The sequence below is a fragment of the Fistularia commersonii genome, chromosome 18, assembly GCF_037954325.1.
Source record: "Fistularia commersonii isolate RoL2024-O1a breed Wild chromosome 18, RoL_Fcom_v1.0, whole genome shotgun sequence".
Taxonomy (NCBI): domain Eukaryota; kingdom Metazoa; phylum Chordata; class Actinopteri; order Syngnathiformes; family Fistulariidae; genus Fistularia; species Fistularia commersonii.
This window is the reverse complement of record NC_141301.1, coordinates 16,753,567-16,772,015: the sequence shown is the minus strand read 5'-3', so window position 1 is coordinate 16,772,015 and position 18,449 is coordinate 16,753,567. Positions and strand designations below refer to the sequence as shown.

The 18,449-nt window shown below is 50.1% G+C and overlaps 2 protein-coding genes across 2 annotated transcripts; one reads left to right on the top strand and one right to left on the bottom strand.

Moving 5' to 3' along the window:
- Positions 1-5,873: 5,873 nt before the first annotated feature.
- Positions 5,874-10,369, bottom strand: ywhag2 (3-monooxygenase/tryptophan 5-monooxygenase activation protein, gamma polypeptide 2). The gene is made up of 2 exons (XM_086164470.1): positions 10,108-10,369; positions 5,874-7,969 (listed from the first exon to the last, which is right to left on the bottom strand). Exons 1-2 carry the CDS (start codon positions 10,192-10,194, stop codon positions 7,313-7,315), a joined length of 744 nt encoding a protein of 247 aa, XP_086020596.1. The 5' UTR covers positions 10,195-10,369; the 3' UTR covers positions 5,874-7,312.
- A 4,481-nt stretch (positions 10,370-14,850) lies between these two features.
- Positions 14,851-17,389, top strand: LOC147224617 (RIMS-binding protein 2). Its single transcript, XM_086164471.1, has 5 exons — positions 14,851-15,130; positions 16,632-16,788; positions 16,911-17,032; positions 17,104-17,175; positions 17,249-17,389. Exons 1-5 carry the CDS (start codon positions 14,909-14,911, stop codon positions 17,312-17,314), a joined length of 639 nt encoding a protein of 212 aa, XP_086020597.1. The 5' UTR covers positions 14,851-14,908; the 3' UTR covers positions 17,315-17,389.
- The last annotated feature ends 1,060 nt before the right edge of the window (positions 17,390-18,449 follow it).

Here is an 18,449-nt window from a genome sequence, read left to right as displayed (position 1 = left end):
AAACACAATTTTGCAAAACAGGCTGGTTTTATCAAAATAATGAGCACAATTCACAAAAAAAGCACACGCAAACTGCAAAATACTGCATATATCCTGCAAAATGAAGCACTGCAGCCAAAACTACATCACTCTTAAAATCAAACTTTTGCACCAAATGGAACACACCTCATACAAATGACCATATTTTTGTCTAACCAACTACACAGTGTGGGGCACAAAGAACAGCACCCTCGTCTTCAGCATACTTTGCCGTGATACCAAATTACCTCATATCAGAGAGGATTTTTCCATTTTTTCCGATTGTTCGCAAAAACTATATTCGCAGATCGACTCACACACATTCTGTTGAAACATTTATTTTCCATTTTCCACCAAACAAATCATTGCAACATATCATCATCTCCTTACTGTAAATCAATTGCTTTGTCATATGTTGACAAAAGTGATTTGATTTTCATTGTTGTAGTAGTAAAGGAGCTCACCTGCGGTCTTCAGTGCTTCCTGGCTGCTCCAAGTGGTAACAGTGACACACAGAGGTGTTTGGCCAGGTGGCACATATTTCAGCCAATTAGCTCACGGAGCGCCATTTTGAATAGCAAACGAGACTGTCAGATTATTGTGCCTCGTGCACAGAGCCCCGTTCAGTGCAATTAAAAAAGTGTCGTTTTGAACTGCACTTTTTGCAAAGTGAGTGTGAAGCTTTAAGTTTTGGAGACATGAGAAGAGGTTTTGCTCTCTCACTGTGCTATAAGAATAAGAATAAGAATAAGAATAAGAATAAGAATAAGAACAACTTTATTAATCCCGAAGGAAATTGCTGTGCCAGTTACAGAAAATATAACAGTAATAAATAATAAAAGAAAAGGCAGAATTAGAAATAAAAATAAACTATAAACTATAAAGTGTCTCAGTGAAACTATAAAGTGTCTTAGTAAGCAGTGATAAAACTATAAGTGTCTTAGTAACAAGTGAGGTAAGGAGTGCACAATAGTATGATAGAAGGGAAAATTGTAGCTGTTATGAGATGAGATGAAATATTGCACAGTGTAGCTGTTATGACATGAAATATTGCACAGTTTCTGAATATTGCACAGTGAAATGAAATATTGCACTTTTTTTTTTTTTTTTTTTTTCATGGTTAAAGATAGGTTTTTATGGTTGCTGGCGGCTGAATGGAGAGGAATGCATGTCATTTTAGTGTGTTAGCAGTTGGAAAAAACATAAACCTTTATTAGATGTGTTTTTAACACATGCATGAGAGTAAGTCAGGTAGATCAGCCCCACACCCTTCCAAACATTCAGAGCATGCGATTTGATTTCCTCATCAGAACATCAGCTGACACGGCGTTCATGTCACCGCTGAGCATCCTGAGAAACTGCAGAGTGACGCCGCCGCTCGCAGGGCCAGAGGAGAGTTAATTTCAGATTCATCTCTGACAAACTTCTCTTGTTCACTCACTTCTCTGTAGTTATGAATAATCCCTTTCATTCTGGGTGAAGTGATCATCAGACGGCCGTGGCGATGCATGCCCACTGCCGCAAGACGGACGGAGCATTGCGGGGGGGTGAAGCTCTCCAATGTCACGATTTTTTCCCAGCTTCTACCAGACCATGTATCCTGGAATGTTTTGGGACAAGTGCTCCCAAAAATAGGTCCTTAAAACCTTCAGCTGAACATCCTGGCCCTCCTCCATCAATAATAGATTGTCGTAATGTGACCTTAAATTATTCACGCTGCGGTAGGCGAGCAGAACAGCTGCTTCTGTGAGTCGGTCTTATTTGGAGAACTTCAGACCCCTGGACTTTATGAATGCTGCTCACCACCAAAAAAATCTCACATGAACCATTCGATGGAAGGTCCATGCCCTGCTGTGTGTGTGTGTGTGTGGCTCAGCGTGCAGTAAAAATGATGAATCAGTGTTTAAGGAGTGAACCCTCAGCGTCCATGCCGAGGCTGTGGAGTGTGTGTGTGTGTGTGTGTGTGTGTGGGGGGGGGGGGGGGGGGCTGTCACACTGATGTCTTTGGTCCACTTCCTGTCTGCTCACAGGCTGCAGGGAAGCCTATTTATAGATGCGTTCTCCGCCTCAACATCAGTCCAGCTCTCTCCTCCTCTGATGCCTGGTATTTCTGGAGTTCTACTCTGATTATCTCCTTTCCTCTTCTAGCTGCACGTCACGTTGTGGCAACTCATGTACTCAAACAAAGGGTTCAAACCAGCGCGGTAACGCGACTTCCTGTCTGGTCCCATCACAGAGTGACCAGGTGTCACCAGGTGTCACCAGGTTTTACTTAACGCAGTCACCCCTCATTCTGTCAGAGAAGATCCGTGCGGTTTACCAGTAGTTGAACTGCATAAGAGTCCGAGGCAGAGCCCTGACCCTTCAGACCAGCTGAAGCTGCTGCTGTGAGGCCTGGATGGTGGTGAGAAGCTGGACAGGAGCTGAGTGACTGAAGGTTGTGGACAAATAGAACCCCTACGGTCCTCGGGTTGTTGATAATAAAGGCCCTTCGATCCAAACGCCGCGGAGGTGAACGGTGCTCGCTGGCATCCGGCAGGAGGAAGAAAGTTCAAGAAAGCCTGGAGAACGGTGTAAGACGGGTAAACCTGAGCGGGGCCTGAGCCGGGGTCGGTCCATGACGCTACATCTCAAACTTACAGGACTGCAGGATCTGTGACTTTGGCGAGACGGACGGCCACGGGAACGCGCTCCTTCACGGCTGGATGGATACCACTGGCTCCGCGGTCCGACCGACTCTCCCGCTGTCACTGCCAGCAGAGCAAAGACATCACTTTTCTACTGAAACATTTAAAGTCTCCTCTTCGTCGGGGACTGAACTGAGTTTTCTTCTCGTTCCAAAATATAAGCGTCACGGCGAGGGCCGACCTCCATCTTGAATTGTTCACGTGGAAGTGCTTCAATGGTTCTGTCATTTCAGTGCGATCGACGACAGATGTGTTGGAAGAGACGTAAAAGTCTAGTGACCGAGTAGTGTTCATACAAACCTACCAGAAGTTGCTGCCGTGCTGTTTCCGGCGCCACATCTCAGAAGGAGACCGTGTCCTGTGCTGGCATGGATAAACGGCGCCGGGGGTGCAAGCAGCCGTGGCACTACATAAGCAACACGCATGGTGCGTTCAGTGTCTCACGGCGCAGAGGGAGGGAGCGCAACCTGCAAAAACAACGCATTCATGATATATTTCATACGAGGCACACATTATTGTGGCATATCTTTACTATCTGGGTCCAACACTGCATAGCATACCAGCAGCAAGATAACGGGCGATCCAGACAGATAAACACCAGAGAGGCTGACCGGAAGCCGTTACAGTATGCTACTCGGAGCAGACGGGCAAACGTCAGCTGCACCTTTATTCCAAAAATCGTCGTTAGAAATGGTAAAAAAAATAATATTTCTGTAGACAGAGCTGATGTTTGATTTTCTGAGGGGAAAGCGCTCTGTGAGCTTGGAAAGCAGAGCATTGGACCCCGAAGCATCGGGCTGTGATGCACCCCGAACAAGCGGAACCGCTAAGTTAAATGAGTTATCCTGGTTATTTCCAGTGTTGAGCCGCAAATACGTCACCATTTGGAAACTAGCGTCTCCCAGAGCCTCCATCATTGGGACATGCTAATTATTCAGATGAATTGGACATTTTCAACAGGGTGCTGGGGAGAGCAGTCGGCGACAGAGACCCAATCCAAAGACCCGGAGCCTCTGTCCGCAAGGGACGTGGCGATGTGGACGAGGGCTCGTGCCTTGTCTGGACTTCATGACAACACGCCACCCAGCGAGGAAGATACTGCCACCCGAGATGAAGTCACCGGACAAGACGCCGCGTGTAGAGGTGGAAGGGAACAGTTTTGCAACTTGCGCAAAGCCAGTGGATTTGACCTGTAAAGAACGATTTTCCTGAGGACGTAAATTCTGTTTACTAAAGAACCTGCTTGCTTCGATGTGAATATCTAATACATACAGCATGTAGGGTGCAACACCTTATGGAAAATGATGTACGTAGATATCCAATTGAATAGAAAAGCACCCTGAAATTGGCAGGTTTAAATTTGGTCCCGTCACATGTCCAAATGAGTCGGGAGATAAAATGGGCCCGAGAATAAATGAACGTTCTAATTTTGGAATCGTGGAATCGGGGAAACATCTTTGTGCAGATTTCTGAAGCCTCCATTTTTATAAGATGCAATAGGTGTCAGAGAAGTGCAGCATGGAATCTGGCTGGTAGTGGGATACTTTTTATAGCCCTGGCAACAGCGATGGGATTGGTGGCTGCGGACCGTGAGCTCAGCAGCTATTGGCTACCGCGGACGAGCGTTCAAAGGAGAGAATTTCATCTTATGAAAGGTTTAGTGCAGCAGGCTGCAGCAGGAGGCTGCAGTCTGAGGGCGGGTGATCCAGCAGTTTGCCACCTCAGCATATCAATCAGCGCGTGGGCTGAATTCACTTCCAGGCGCCTTAATCGAACACGTCTCCGTCGCCGGTCGAAACGGCAGCGTTTGCAAGACAATCCAAACGGCAAAGCGACGCACGGTCGGTCTGTCGAGAGCCGCGGGATCGTGAATTGCTCCCGTGCGCCTCGCCATCTCCACGGCTGGTGAATTTCAAGCCAGGAGAGAATCGCCTTGGCCGCTAGGTTAACAGGTAACAAAGCTGAATTAAAAACACACGGCATCTGCTCTGCACTGCAGCTGACAGAGACTCCACACTCTGCAGCCGCCAAGGAGGCACTGCATGCAAGCAGGAAAACCAGACTCCCACAACCATTGGAATATAGATGTCCACACACACACACACACACACACACACACGCACGTGCCCATACACACACATGCATACAAACACACAAGCACACCATTTGTGTGACCCTCCACAGGTTATATAAGGTCATCTGGTTCTGTAAAAATCCACCTTAAAAAGTGAGCAAATGACCAAATGGCTGTTACTGAAAGAAATGAATGATTAGAATATGAACAAATCACTTTAATGGCCCCCAAAGAAGCTTCAGCCATACAGTTTCCATCCCATTGTCAAAGAACCCCCTGAACCTGGAGGTCCTGCTGTGTGTTTTTCTCCTGGGATTCTTCCTCCGGATCTTTTCTTCATGTGTTTCCATGTGACAGAGTCAACCATCTGCATCCACAATCATGGAAATTGAGAAATGAAACCAGAGAAACAAGAAGTCCAACCACAAACAATTCCAAACCTATTCAATTCCATAAGGTAGGGTGCGTGTTCTTGCGATCCGAGTCTCCAAATCCCTCGAACGAAGCCCCACCAAGTTGGGTTTGAAGCTTTCAGCTTTCATGCTATCTGGTCGGCCTCCGCCTTCTCCGGCACCAGGACCGAAATCCCGGCAGCGACACGGAGCCGTGGCGGCCGAGCGGCAGGCTCTCCTGCACGAGGAGGGCCGGCTGACCCGAAGCCTTCTGGATCCTGTCCTTGGCCTTCCCGTCCGAGGAGACGGTCCCATTTGTATCTACATCCGAATAGACGAAGCAAATGGAACGGTCATCCTCCGCAGACTCGGCGGCACCACGCAGGTGGGCCTGTCCGGCAGCGTCCGGACATTGTCAAGAGCTCTCGCAGCAACCATTTGCCAAAGCGGGCCGTCCCCGTGACGGCCCGAACGATAACGCTGTCGTCACGTGACGGCGAGGGCTTGGTGCTGAGCAGCGAGCGCAGCCCGACGAAGCCCCTTCTGTTGGGCTTGGACCGCTTTGGAAAAGGGAAAATAGCACAGAAGTGGAGTCGGGCAAACGCTGGAACGGAGACGAATCGCTACGACGCCGTTCCTTCCAGAAGAACGGGCTCACGGCGACGACACAACAATACACTAGACCGCCATGGACATGGCATATTTATAATTTAGTCATAGTCTTTTTTATTATCATAGCTATTATTTCGGTTCTTGTGCAACTGCTACATAATGACTCACATTCAAGATATTTTGTCACTCGGGAACAGCTAGAAGGTATAAAAACAAAGAAAGAAAGGAAAGTTTACTTGGAGAAATCAAACATGGTCCATGTCATGGAGTCAGAACAGAAACATCCAGCCTGAAAAAGTCACCATTATTCAAACTTGAGAGCATGACAGGAAAGAAAGGTACTTAAATACTGCTTAAGTATCAACAAAATATCATAATCATACTTCAATGTGACAAACACCGGCTGGTAAGGTTAAGTAATCACTGGTGATTACTGATCTTCCTTTTTTTTTTTTCTTTCATTAACAAATTAAATACACATATTGCATGTCACTATAGCAACGCCCGTTACAGGTCAATTTTTTACGATCACCATGTTGGTAGAGCAAATCAAAAACCATATCAAAAGAAAATAAATTAGAAATGAACATTGGACAAAGGCTCTTTTGTCAACCATAAGAATACTAAACACCCACAGTATAAGTTAATAAAGTCAAGCTACAGTATATAAATACATCACCAGCATGCACAATATTGAATAATTGATATTATTGTTGTCATCGTCTTACACTGGAGAAACAGTATAGTAGGCAAGTGCATTTAATAAAACAAACACGGAAATAAACCACAAACTCTGAAGCTGCTTTTATTTATGTTTTTTGTCTTTTTTCTTTCCATTTAGTTTCGTTAAGTCTCTGCCGCTCGTGCCATTCGCCGCCGAAAGAATCGATGGTTCCAGTGACATAGTTGACTATTGGGTGAGACGCCGAATACGCTTTAGACAGAAGAGGGGTAGACGTTTTTTTGTTGTTTTTAATTCTACCGGGTCCGCATCGGAGCGCGGGTTTTAAGCAATTTGAAACATGTCCCGGCAGTCGGGGGGAGGCGGGGAGGGTTAAACGCCGACGGGCTTCGGGGCGTCCCTCCTGGATGGACTGCGACTGGAACCAATGCAAACTAGCTTAGCGAGGCATACCCATTCAAGCTCTTCCTCCCCGGAGTGACTCAAACGCATCTCTATCTCGCAGAAACCTAACTAAGCAGCTTATCTTGACACGACAAGACCAGTTCCGATGCCAGTGTGAGGCTGCCATTTCAATCCAACAACAACCACTTCAGGCTGAGTGACTGACAGATCAGTGGTTTTGGCAAATGTCAAAGAGAAAATCAACAAGACGGAGGCCCCTTCCACTGTATATATATTTCTATATATATTTAAACTAAGATTTCACCTCCTCTCTCACCTCTCTTTTGATTCTTTTCTTTAAACACATGGAAAAATAAAGAACTGCTGCTGCGGTAGTATCATCGGCAAAAGCGGCTGCCAAAGTCCACCGGCCCTTCGTGTGTTCTGGAGGCGTGGCTTCTGTCTAGTTGTTGCCCTCCCCGCCCTCGTCGTCCTGCTGGTCACTTGTCCACAGTGTCAAGTTGTCTCGGAGAAGCTGCATGATGAGCGTGGAGTCTTTGTAGGAGTCCTCGTTGAGGGTGTCCAGCTCGGCGATGGCGTCGTCGAAGGCGGTTTTGGCCAGGTGGCAGGCCTGCTCCGGGGCGTTCTGGATCTCGTAGTAGAACACGGAGTAGTTGAGGGCCAGGCCCAGGCGGATGGGGTGGGTGGGCTGCATGTGCTCTTTGCTGATCTCGTGGGCCTCGTTGTAGGCCTTCTCCGACGACTCCACCACCGTGGCCCTCTTCTCGCCCGTGGCCACCTCGGCCAGGTACCGGTAGTAGTCGCCCTTCATCTTCAGGTAGAACACCTTGCTCTCGTGCTGCGTCTCGCTGCAGTTCTTGATCAAGAAGTTGTCCAGGAGGTTGAGCACATCTTGGCACACCGCCTCCAGCTCCTTCTCTATCTTCTCCCTGTAGGCCCTGACCATCTCGATCTTTTTCTCGTTGCCGTCGGCCGAGGTCTTCTGCTCAATGCTGGAAATAACTCTCCAGGAGGAGCGGCGGGCGCCCACCACGTTCTTGTAGGCCACGGAAAGGAGGTTCCTCTCCTCGTTGGACAGGGCCTCGTTCAACTCTGTCACCTGGAGGAAAGACACAGGGGAACACCCGATCACAACTCGGCCGAGGCTGGAAACGCGCTTCCTGAGAAGCTGGCAAAAGTGCGCTGCCGACGTATGGCCGAGTGCTTTCGGTGAGGCAGAAGCTGCGGCTCGTGCTGTGATGCGAGAAGGGATACTGCAGATAGTTGGCAGCGGGGCGGGCTCGGAAAGAGGCCGGGCGACGGCTGAAATGTTCCCACGAGCCGCTTGGCAGCTGCGCTGTAAGCGAGAACTGTCATCGCTGAGGAGGTTCACATGTCCCACTGACCTTCTCCCTGCCTCATCTGACCTTTGGACCTGTCAGAATCACTGGCTGTGACACCATTCCCTTTAAGATTGTCAAAATTAGATCGAGCCGTCGCCACGGAGGTGACGCCGCGTTGAAAAGGAGAGGCGCTGATTTTCCGAGACTCGCGATGAAGCCCTTGACAATGACGCGCGTGGCGGCTCGCAGAGCTGAGCGCACACTCTCGGCTCCGGCAGAGGCGGAGGAGCACCAAGATGGCGCGGGACGTGGCGGGAGGATGGAGGGGCGGGTGCCACCTCTCCAGACGGAGACCCTCTGGGAAGGACCTGCAGATCCCATTCAAATGCAAATGTGAGCGAGGGCCCGGTCTGACTCCGTCACTGTCCTCTCCAAGGAAAGGAGAGCGCTGATGTTTCAAGAGGCAGCGGGGAGGTTTCCAGGGGGCAGAATTAGAGAAGGTATCCCTGAAAGTGAAGACCACGGCCGCTTCGGACGAAGATAATGCGTACGCAATTTTTTGTCATCCTGGGATACTAAGGCCTAGGAATCCCTCGGCGAGGGAGGTCCAGCGATGGACGGGGCCGGTTGCCGGGAGAGGGAGGGAGCCCCGGCCTCGCGGGCACAAGCTCTGGTCGGCGGACTGTCCCGGCCCCCGGCGGAACCCCACGCTTCGGGCGCTCCTTTGAGTCCACGGCTACGTGACTGCGCGGCAGCGCGCGGCTCGGTCCGGCCCGAGTCGCGTCGGCACCGCCGCACACTGCCTGCGGCCGTGGCTTCGCTCCTGTCCTCCATCGCGGCGCGTTATCCGATTTCATCCTTCTTCCAACGGTCGACTGTCCTTTTGCGTGTCTCCACCTACTGCGTGTCTGTTAACCTTCATGTCTTGGAAGCCTGTCCTCTGCCCAGTGCTGCTGCGACGACAGAATTTCCCCTGCGGGGATCAATAGGCTATTATCTTATCTTATCTTACGCCGCAAACCATCCTCATCCCCTCCGTCAACCACGGGACGATCCGTGTGTGGCCTTCATCTCCAGGATGGGCTTCGGTCTCAGAGGAGCCGGGGTGACACAGCACTTTTTGAACATCTGAGGCCCAGATGAGCGGCGAAGAACGCAGAGCGGCGAGGAGAGCCGAGGGATCCGGCACGGTCCCCTCTCTACCTCAAGCTGCCACGGATATTCCCGGCTCAACTGGATTATTGGCCGAAAACGGCTCGAAGATGACGCCGGCTTCCGCACGGACGTCTACCGGGAATATGGAGGAGAAGAGCAGCCGCTGCACCATCACAGGGACCACACTGACTCACTGCAATATGACAAGGAATGTTCTAGAGGTTCTGCTGCCTCCTACGTGTGTTTGTCCCGGCTCCTCATGAAGTTCTACCTCATGCAAAGATGGCCTCTGGGCGACTGGCACGGAGGTAAAACATTAACACGCCCCCAACCCCCCCACAATTCCTATGATTTCAATTATTGTGACAAAGAGATGAAGATGAAGAGGAGGAGAAGGGGGGGGGGGCAGCGGTTGATTTTTCCGAGCAACCTCGCCTGGCATCCAGCAGCAGGGGCTTTTGGAGATGCGGTTAATGGAGGGCAAAGACAGAGCAGATGCGGGAGAATCAGCCTGTTCTTCCAGTGCCATAAAGAAGCCGTCAGCCCCGCGTCCGGGCCTCGGAGCGCCTCATTGTGAAGCCCCGCTGCCAGGCGGCATGGCCGCCGAGAGGCACCGCCCAAGGAGCGCGACGCCGGGAGACGTCTCCGGGAGGACGGGCGCCCCCGGCCCCGGAGGACGCGACCGGGACACCCCGGCCGACGGCCGCCCCGCGCCGGTTCTCCTCCGGGGTTCTCGCCGCCGCGGCGCGACGGGACTCACCGACTTCATCGCGGCGGCCATGTCGTCGTAGCGCTCGGCCTGCTCGGCCAGCCTGGCCTTCTGCACCAGCTGCTCGCGGTCAACCATCTTCTCTGGAGGTCGAGCTGCTCTGCTGGAGAAGATCGATCCTTGCAATCGCACTGCGGTGAGATCCTGCGCGAAGCTGCTGCAGCTGTTCCCTGCTGTCTGTCTGCGCTCCGAGCGGACGGGACCCCCGCCCCCCCACGGCCGCGTCACCGCGCACGAAAGTGGGAGTGTGCGCGGTGATGTAACGCTCCATAACGGGAGGAGGAGCGGACGGACGGTCGGGACGATGGCCTCTTGGGAGATGGAGGCTGCGGCGGCAACGACCTTTGACAAGAACCGACACAGAGCGCAGCGGAACCGAGACTCAGCCTCCGGAAGGACGGGTGCAAGTCCTCCATCCGCCCTCCATCACCGGACCAGAGTCGACGAGAACCCGCGCCGCGCTGCGCCGCTCGTTCACCACCAGACTGTCCAGCCGAGCTCCTCTTTCCTGCCCGCCACCCTCGGATGTAGAGCAGCTCCGTCACCCTCAGATACTTCCCACGGTCCCCCCGCGACAATTCACTGGACTCCCGCCTCCTCATCCAGTACATACTGACAGTGTCCCACACCAGAGCAATGAAGACCATCCCTCCATCCAGCCACCATCCCATCTCTCCATCCATCCATCCATCCATCCATCCAATGATCCATCCATCCATCCATCCATCCATTCATCCACCCAAGTCCTGGTCTTTCCAACACGGTGCCAGTGGGTGGCTCCAGGGCTGAGGATCCTTGAGTGTGACATGAAGACCGAAGCTGGTTGAGGGCCAAGACCAACCAGCAGGTCTGAATAAGGATATGAAATGATGAAAAGTCCGGTTCAGTTCACTATATCTTCAGAATTTGCTCAGAGCAACGGGCTTTGGCCTTGATTCGGGTCCAGGTGCAAAAGGGTTTATTGTTCATAGTCCTATATCAGTTTATATGTTTATGGCCTTTTATCTGTTTATATATCTGTTTATTGTTGTTTATATGTCCATAGGCCTTTATCTGTTTATTGGTGTTTATGTTTATTGTCCTTTATCTGTTTATATGTTTATAGTCGTGTATTCGTTCATTGTTGTTTATGAATATTGTCTTTTAGCTGTTTATCGTTGTGTATATGTTTGTATTCTATCATTTGTTCATGTATCTGTTTATTGTTGTTTATGCTTATTGTCCTTTATCTGTTTATTGTTGTTTATATGTTTATTGTCCTTTATCTGTTTATATATCTGCTTATTGTTGTTTATTCTCTGCTGGATGATAAAAGGTTGTTTTACTTACAGTCTTACTCTGTGTGCGTGCGTGCGTGCGTGCGTGCGTGCGTGCGTGCGTGCGTGCGTGCGTGCGTGCGTGCGTGCGTGCGTGCGTGTGTGTGTGTGTGTGTGTAGGTGTGTGTTTGGTAGGGAGTTTTCAGTGCATACTGTTGCATGTGTAACATTGAAGAAGTCTATAAGTCATTAAAGATAGATGTTGTCAGCGACCTCCTCTCTGCGTAGCTGGGTCCTGCCAGCATCAGATCCTGAAAGGAGGACCTTCAGGGTCTCTGCTCTGATGTGAGGCCGTCCTCCGTCACAGGATCAGCTACTGAGCCGCCGTTTCTGCCCGACTCATCGGCCTTTATGGCCAAAAACCGCCTGTAGGCGTGTGGATCGTCTTGGATCTGCATCTCTAATCTGCTTCTTCTGGAAGCTTCTCCAGCAGCTCCTCCGGGCCCGAGCACCCCAGCAGAGGGCTTCAGGAAGACAATCGTCTGCATGTGTATCATGTCCGCCCCTCCCGCCCTTCTGGTCCCTCCACCTGCTTCCTCCAGGAGGCGCCACAGCCAAACACGGGCTCCATCCAACCCCCTTCTCTGCATCTGCGTGGTGGACTTTCATGAAGAGTCTCCTTCCTGATGTCACTTTTCAAAAAAGATATAAATAGACAACCTTTTGCTGAACAGAGACTGCTGCGTGAACAGGTTGAACTTCAAATACATCTGGGCTCCAGTTGAATTCCTCTTTGTTTTGTTCCTCAGCGAAAGAAGCACTTCGGTCAGACGGGTGAATCATTTCGGAGTTTAAAACGCCACAGATTGAGAGATCAAACATCTCCTTGCCCCGCGGAGTCTTATCTTCTGATTTTGACGTCACTGGAACACTTGAAGAGTGATATTTATCTGTGAAGGTGACCCAGCCCCGTCTGGAGGACCTGGAAGGACTTCCATGATGTTTGATCTGAGACCGAAGGGTTTTCTCTTCTCCAGGCCTTCCAATGACAAGGGATGCAAAGTTGAACCTGCTGCTGAAGCCGAGGCCTGCTTGTATCGTAATTCCATTTGACTTGGCACACACACACAGACACACACACACACTTGAAAGGCTTGAAAGGATGTGGCCCAGGTTTGAGTGGCTGATGAGTGGAGACAGGGGTTTATTAGTTTGACCTTCATCTCCAAGGTAGGGGTCACACACCTGACAGTATTTTGATTGACGCGTTGACCTTTTCACACCGATTCCTCGTCAGAGTAGATGCCCGTCATCCCTGCGCCGGAGCCCGGTCACACCTCCGAGTAGCACCGAGCAGCCAAATGCTGTTGGGTGGCTGGTGCTCATCTCCGCCCCGCAGCCACAGAGGATGACCGGCGTTGTCTGTCCTGACGGCTGTGAGCCTCTTGGAGGAGAAACTACCGTCTGTCACATGTTGGTTTTAGAAATGAGTGACGCTCGTCCCCGGCCCGTGATCAGAGATCGCCAGAGATCTAATCTCATCTGTCATCTCTAATCTATAAAGGTAAATTGCAACAAACGCTGAACACCATAATCGGCTCCATCTGTGGACAACACAAAGTGACACACTGAACATGCCGGAGGAGGTCTCCTGGTAGCACATCTCCCATTTCACGTGCCTGTCAATCGGGATTTATGGTCTCCATCTGATCAGGTCCTGCATCGCCATTCCCTCCCGACCAAGTGCACACGCTGACCGGTCTTCTTTCAACTCCGGTTTTTGAAAAACCTGTTCAGGGAAACCCCAGATTCCCAGGCCCTGATCTGCATCTGTGCACCGACGCCTGACTGGGAGTCTCTGCTCAGTTGTACTTGAAAAATGTGGGAGCATTTGCAGGCTTCTTTGTTTGCTCGGGTTTCCTTTTTTTCTTGCATTTTCTCAGCAGCCTCGGCAGAGTGGCCCAGGAGCATGAGGGAGGAGGAGAGGACCGACAGGGCCGACTCCATAGCGCCCCCATCTGGTTGATGCTGCTGCTTGACAGATGCCATGCAGTGCCTTTACACGGGTTTGTTTTTCTGAGGACCAAAGTGTCACGAAGAAAAACATTATGCTCGAATCCCTTAATCAACCAAACCGTTTTCAGGCCAAGACCTAGAATCAGGTTCAAAGTTCCCGCCCTGGATGTCGTATCACGCCACCCTTTCAATTACCGAACAGTCATACAAACGCTTCTTGTACTCCGGCGAATCCAAGAGGTCACGCTCTGTGGTGGACCGTACTATTCTCTGCCGCCATGTATTTGTTTACATATGAATATTCATCTTTTTGTTATGTAGTGTCATTAACTCTGTCTCAGGCATCCGAGTCCCTTCATCAAACGTCAAATCGCTCCGAAGCAAAGGGACGTGGTTTGGACAGTCCACGTTGCAAAAGTAGTCCTCGGCACAACGGAGGAAGAGTGACGCTCGTGTCTTAAAGGTGCTTTTTCCGGACTCTCGGTTTCCTCTGACTTAGTTTACGTGTGCAAACTTGCCGATGTGGTTGTGCGTATCATGGATAGATAAAGTGTACAGGAAGCGTTCAGCGTCTTTGGGTTCTTCCGTGTACAAATGAGATACTCCGAGGTGGAAGAAAATATGAGCAAACAGGATTTCGTTGCCTCCCGGGACACTTTGCTCAGAACACAGATCCTTCTACCAACGTCTCTGTCTCACTGTTTCGCACACAACCCGACTGGTGTTGAGCAGGAGGAGATTCTCAACTGCTGAACTGGTGAGAGGTCAGCAGTGGAAGCTGTGATGACTTTCAGTGCCGCGTGAACTGGGTCAAGCAGTTACAGGATAAGCGGGCAAAGCGGCCAATGAGAGGAGGCCTGAGACTGCGTTTGCAGTGAAGCGAGATCTTATCGTCCCAACGCGCTGAAGAAATGCGGTGCGATGCCGTCTCTCCAGCAGACGTTTCCGACGAGCTCAAATATTTCTGCGCGCAAAAACCTCATCCGGCCTCTCAGAGTCACACTCGACGATGAAGGAACGGGAAGCAGCAGTTACAGTTTCCTCTCTCATTCTGAGAAACTTCCCACGCAGGACCCTTCTCCAAAAGCAGCCTCTGGCCCCGACTCCGTGAACGAGCCGTGACACGGCAGCGTTCTGAGCACGTCACCAGTTTACAAAGATAAAAAAGGGAACAAAAAGTAAAGGAGTTGCCTGAGAGAATTCTGGTAACAACAATAATAATAACAATAAAAATAATTACAATAGTTCTTATTATCATCCTATGATGGCAGCTGTAAAACAAATGTTTTTTGTATTACTTTGCACACACATTTGTAGGTCTCTCGCGGTTCACTTTACATCGCAGTACTTTTGTACTTTGTAAGGTACCTCCCACTGTGAGGCAGGTAGTACTGAGGCTCCGGATTCATCCAATCTCTCCAAAGAGGATTATTGTGCCGCTGCTTAGCTTAGTTACCTCAAATTAGGATCAGTGTAAGGAGAGGTCTGCCTGCTGCCGCCATCTGCCTGCTGAGCTCAGCATGGAGAGCAGCCTGGAGCTGGACGTCCTCATATATCCCGACGAAGTGAGGTTCGCAACTCCGGAGGACCTGAGGGAATGGGAGCTGGAGACGGCGAGCCAGGTGTCCGTACCCGCCGTACGCCTCTTCGTGGCCCTTTACCCGTACAACCCCGCCGCCATGTCCCCCAACCCCGACACGGCTGCCGAGGAGCTGCCCTTCGTTCCGGGACAGATAATCAAGGTACGAGACCGTCCCGCAGCTCCTGGCCCTCTGCTGCAGCTGCTCCGAATGCCGGGAAAAACTCCGACCGCTACCATGCCCCTCTCGGCATGACCGCGAGTGCCACTCACCTTACCGACACTTTCCATACCCTTCGCCGGACGTGGATATGCAATACTACTCACCTCACTACTGCATTAGTTACTCTATGCAGGACCCTGCTATGGAATAGTACTCTCATCACTACTGCATTAGATACTCGATCCAGGACTAGTTCTTTATTTATTGTACTTTATCAATCCCTCGCGGGAAATTCCTGTCTTCGTTGAAGCTGTCTGAATGAACCTGGAGCAGTTGGCAGCCAGTCAGCGGCCCCGGGGTGGCGACCGGGGTTCAGTGTCCTGCTCGCCTGCTTTGACGCTTCACGGGAATACGACCAGGAATGTCCAGTTCCAAGGACGACCGCCCCGGGCCACCTGCAGTCATACTACTCACCTCAGTACTGCGTCAGATACCCTATGCAGGACTATGGGATGCAGTACTACTTACCTGACTAACACTGCTAGGCAGTACTACTCACCTCCTTACTTCACTGACTTCAAAAGAATCGTGAATTTCTGGTTTTCACCAAATATTTGAGTGTGTGTGTATGTGCGTGCATGTGTGTGTGTGTGTGTGTGTTCGTGTGTGTTCGTGTGTGTGTGTGTGTGTGTGTAAAGTTGAATAAAGGAAAATGAAAGCTTGAAAAGGTTTGCCTTCCCTAAACATTAGAGCAATAATCGATGGACTACTGATTAATAATTATCAGGTACTTGTTCTAAAAGGTGACAGGACATATTTGGGTATGTATAAGTATTTAGTATAAGTAGGATAAGTATTATGAGTATTTGAATCTAAATTTATGTCTTGACTCAGCAGGAAAAGTACTTTTTAAACACATCCAACAAGTATTTCATGAGGAACATTAAATCTACAAGTGTGCACACGGTATCCTTACAGTTTACTTCAGTCGTGGTACTTTTGGTGGTATGTCGTGGTACTTGTGTTGTACACAATGTGCCGTGTGACGGACAAAATGTCCCCTGGTTAGGAAACGCACCGAGTTAGCAAAGCCTGCGAGTCACTGTGCACATTTCCTGTCTCTCAGCCATCTTTATCACACGTTAACACGTTTCCCCACGACCAGGGGAAGAGTTTATTGGTAATCCAAGACAAAATCCTGAAAAGAAATCAAAAGCTATCTTGCGAATAAACAAATACATGTTTAAACGGCTTTTCATCAAAGTGCCTCCACGCAGGAAGAGGAGGCCTTGAAGTACATAAGTACTATCTGATACTAGGTGATCTGATACATTGGGTTTTGATTCTTGTGTATTTGGTAGATTTAGAATGACCTTCTTGGTGTTACTCAGTCACATGAAGCTTTAGCATGCTTCTTTTTCAAGGGCTGCTGAAAGTAAAGGGCCTCACTCATGGCCTATTTCTTCCTCAACGGAGACACCGATCTTCTCCTCCCCGCCAGGTGTTTGGAGACAAAGACGCGGACGGATTCTATCACGGCGAGTCCGGCGGCCTCTCCGGTTACGTGCCGAGTAACATGGTGGCTGAAATACCGGTGGACGATGAGTACCTGAAGCATCTGCTCATGCAGCAAGGGTTCCTTCCTGTGGACCACACAGGTAACAGCCTCGCCGCCCGTCGCCTCCATCACGCATCGCCACATTCCTCCTCACCCTCGGCTAACCCGGGCTTTGCCGCTAGGATTTCTGAGATGCTGTCGACCGACATCTTTTCGCTCCAGGTACGTCTCCGACGCCGGATGTGAGTGACGCCAGTAGCGTCCCTGACGACGTGGTGGTTCGAAGAATGGTGGCCTTATTTGACTACGATCCCTGGGAGAGTTCGCCCAACATAGACAGCGAGGTAAGAGCGTGACCGAGAGCAGGAAACAGAGAGACACGGGAGATATTTTAAAGGTGCGTCTTACCGCTCAGGTCGAGCTGGGCTTCCGCTCGGGAGACATCATATATGTTCTGGGAGACATGGATCCGGACGGTTTCTACTATGTAAGAACCTGCTCTGCAACCTCCCCCTCTACTGCCCGGTTCTCCGGCTCCGCTGACGAGGCTTTCGTTTCAGGGCGATCTGCGCGGGCGGAGAGGTTTGGTCCCGTCCAATTTTCTGGAGCCGCTATCGTGGGATTAGACCTGGAGGCCATATTGCGTTCGGTTGTCCTTTCGATGCCAACTCTTAGCCAAGCCTGAGCTGCAAACTTTCCTCTTCTGTCTTTATGTTGTTGCTGAGACATTCTGCTTTACACTGGGGATATTTGACGACCGTGGATATGATGGGAAGTGAACAGATTTCAACGGCCACGGGTCAGAGCGTCACTCTTTTATTAGAGAATTGGAACAGACATCACACATTCACTGGTTGAAGATTAAAAATAATTTTCAAAGTCCAAACGCAGGTCACGGTCAGTGTCTCACATTGACTTTTCCTTTTCATTCATTCCCACGCATGTTTTACGAATGTCTCCAGTTTCTTAGCAGAAACAGAGCAGGAACAATCTGGATGGAAAGTAACTGATTGTTTTAGCCATAAAAGCCGTTGAAGGCCAGCCTGCACTTTCTTCCCTGGTTTCTCTATGTTTGCCTTACATCCTGTTCGTTACCTTGTAGTTTTTCAGTTTGTCGGGGTAAAAGGTTTGGTCATTGCATGATTTTAATGGACGTGAAAGACCAAGAGAAAACACTGGAAACCTCCTGTAAATGTGCAAATGAACGCATTATTTATAAAAACATCGTTGCCATAAAAGTGAAAATAGGTCACTGACTTTCCCCTTTGAAATGTGTGGATTTACGTTTTTAAAATCAGCCTCAAAAGACGCTGAGGTCTGACTTTGAATAAAAAGGTCCTGCATATTTTTTCTTTGAACAATAAACTCTTGTGTTAACCGTAATCAGAGTCCCACATTCATTAAACTGTTTTCAAAAACCATCTCACATGTTTGTCCTTGAAGGCGACGCAAACATTTAAACAAAAAGAAAACGCTGGCGTCGTCTGGGAGCCTCCTCTGCAGCCAACAGTGTACTCATCCATAAAGTAGGAAACACTACACTGTGTATTGACGTTTAGTAGTGCTTTCTACTTTATGGGTGACAACACTGTGTGTCAATGTCTTCTGCCTGCCGGCTCCTCGCTGGGCCGCGGCCCCATGAAGACCGCCTCTTGCACGGCTCACAAACGCATCCATGCCGTCCAACCCCTTCAAAGAAGACTGTGGTTAAAGAGGCGGCCGTGAACTCTACCTGTACAAACATACCTCGTGCACGGGGAG

What these genes read in the sequence shown, in the direction of transcription:
- ywhag2 (XM_086164470.1), bottom strand. Translation starts at nt 10,194, where the DNA reads ATGGTTGACCGCGAGCAGCTGGTGCAGAAGGCCAGGCTGGCCGAGCAG. An exon ending in TGGCCGCCGCGATGAAGTCG is followed by an intron (nt 7,970 to 10,107) that starts GTGAGTCCCGTC and finishes TCTTTCCTCCAG; the next exon opens with GTGACAGAGTTGAACGAGGC.
- LOC147224617 (XM_086164471.1), top strand. Translation starts at nt 14,909, where the DNA reads ATGGAGAGCAGCCTGGAGCTGGACGTCCTCATATATCCCGACGAAGTG. An exon ending in CGCCCAACATAGACAGCGAG is followed by an intron (nt 17,033 to 17,103) that starts GTAAGAGCGTGA and finishes CTTACCGCTCAG; the next exon opens with GTCGAGCTGGGCTTCCGCTC. An exon ending in ATCCGGACGGTTTCTACTAT is followed by an intron (nt 17,176 to 17,248) that starts GTAAGAACCTGC and finishes CTTTCGTTTCAG; the next exon opens with GGCGATCTGCGCGGGCGGAG.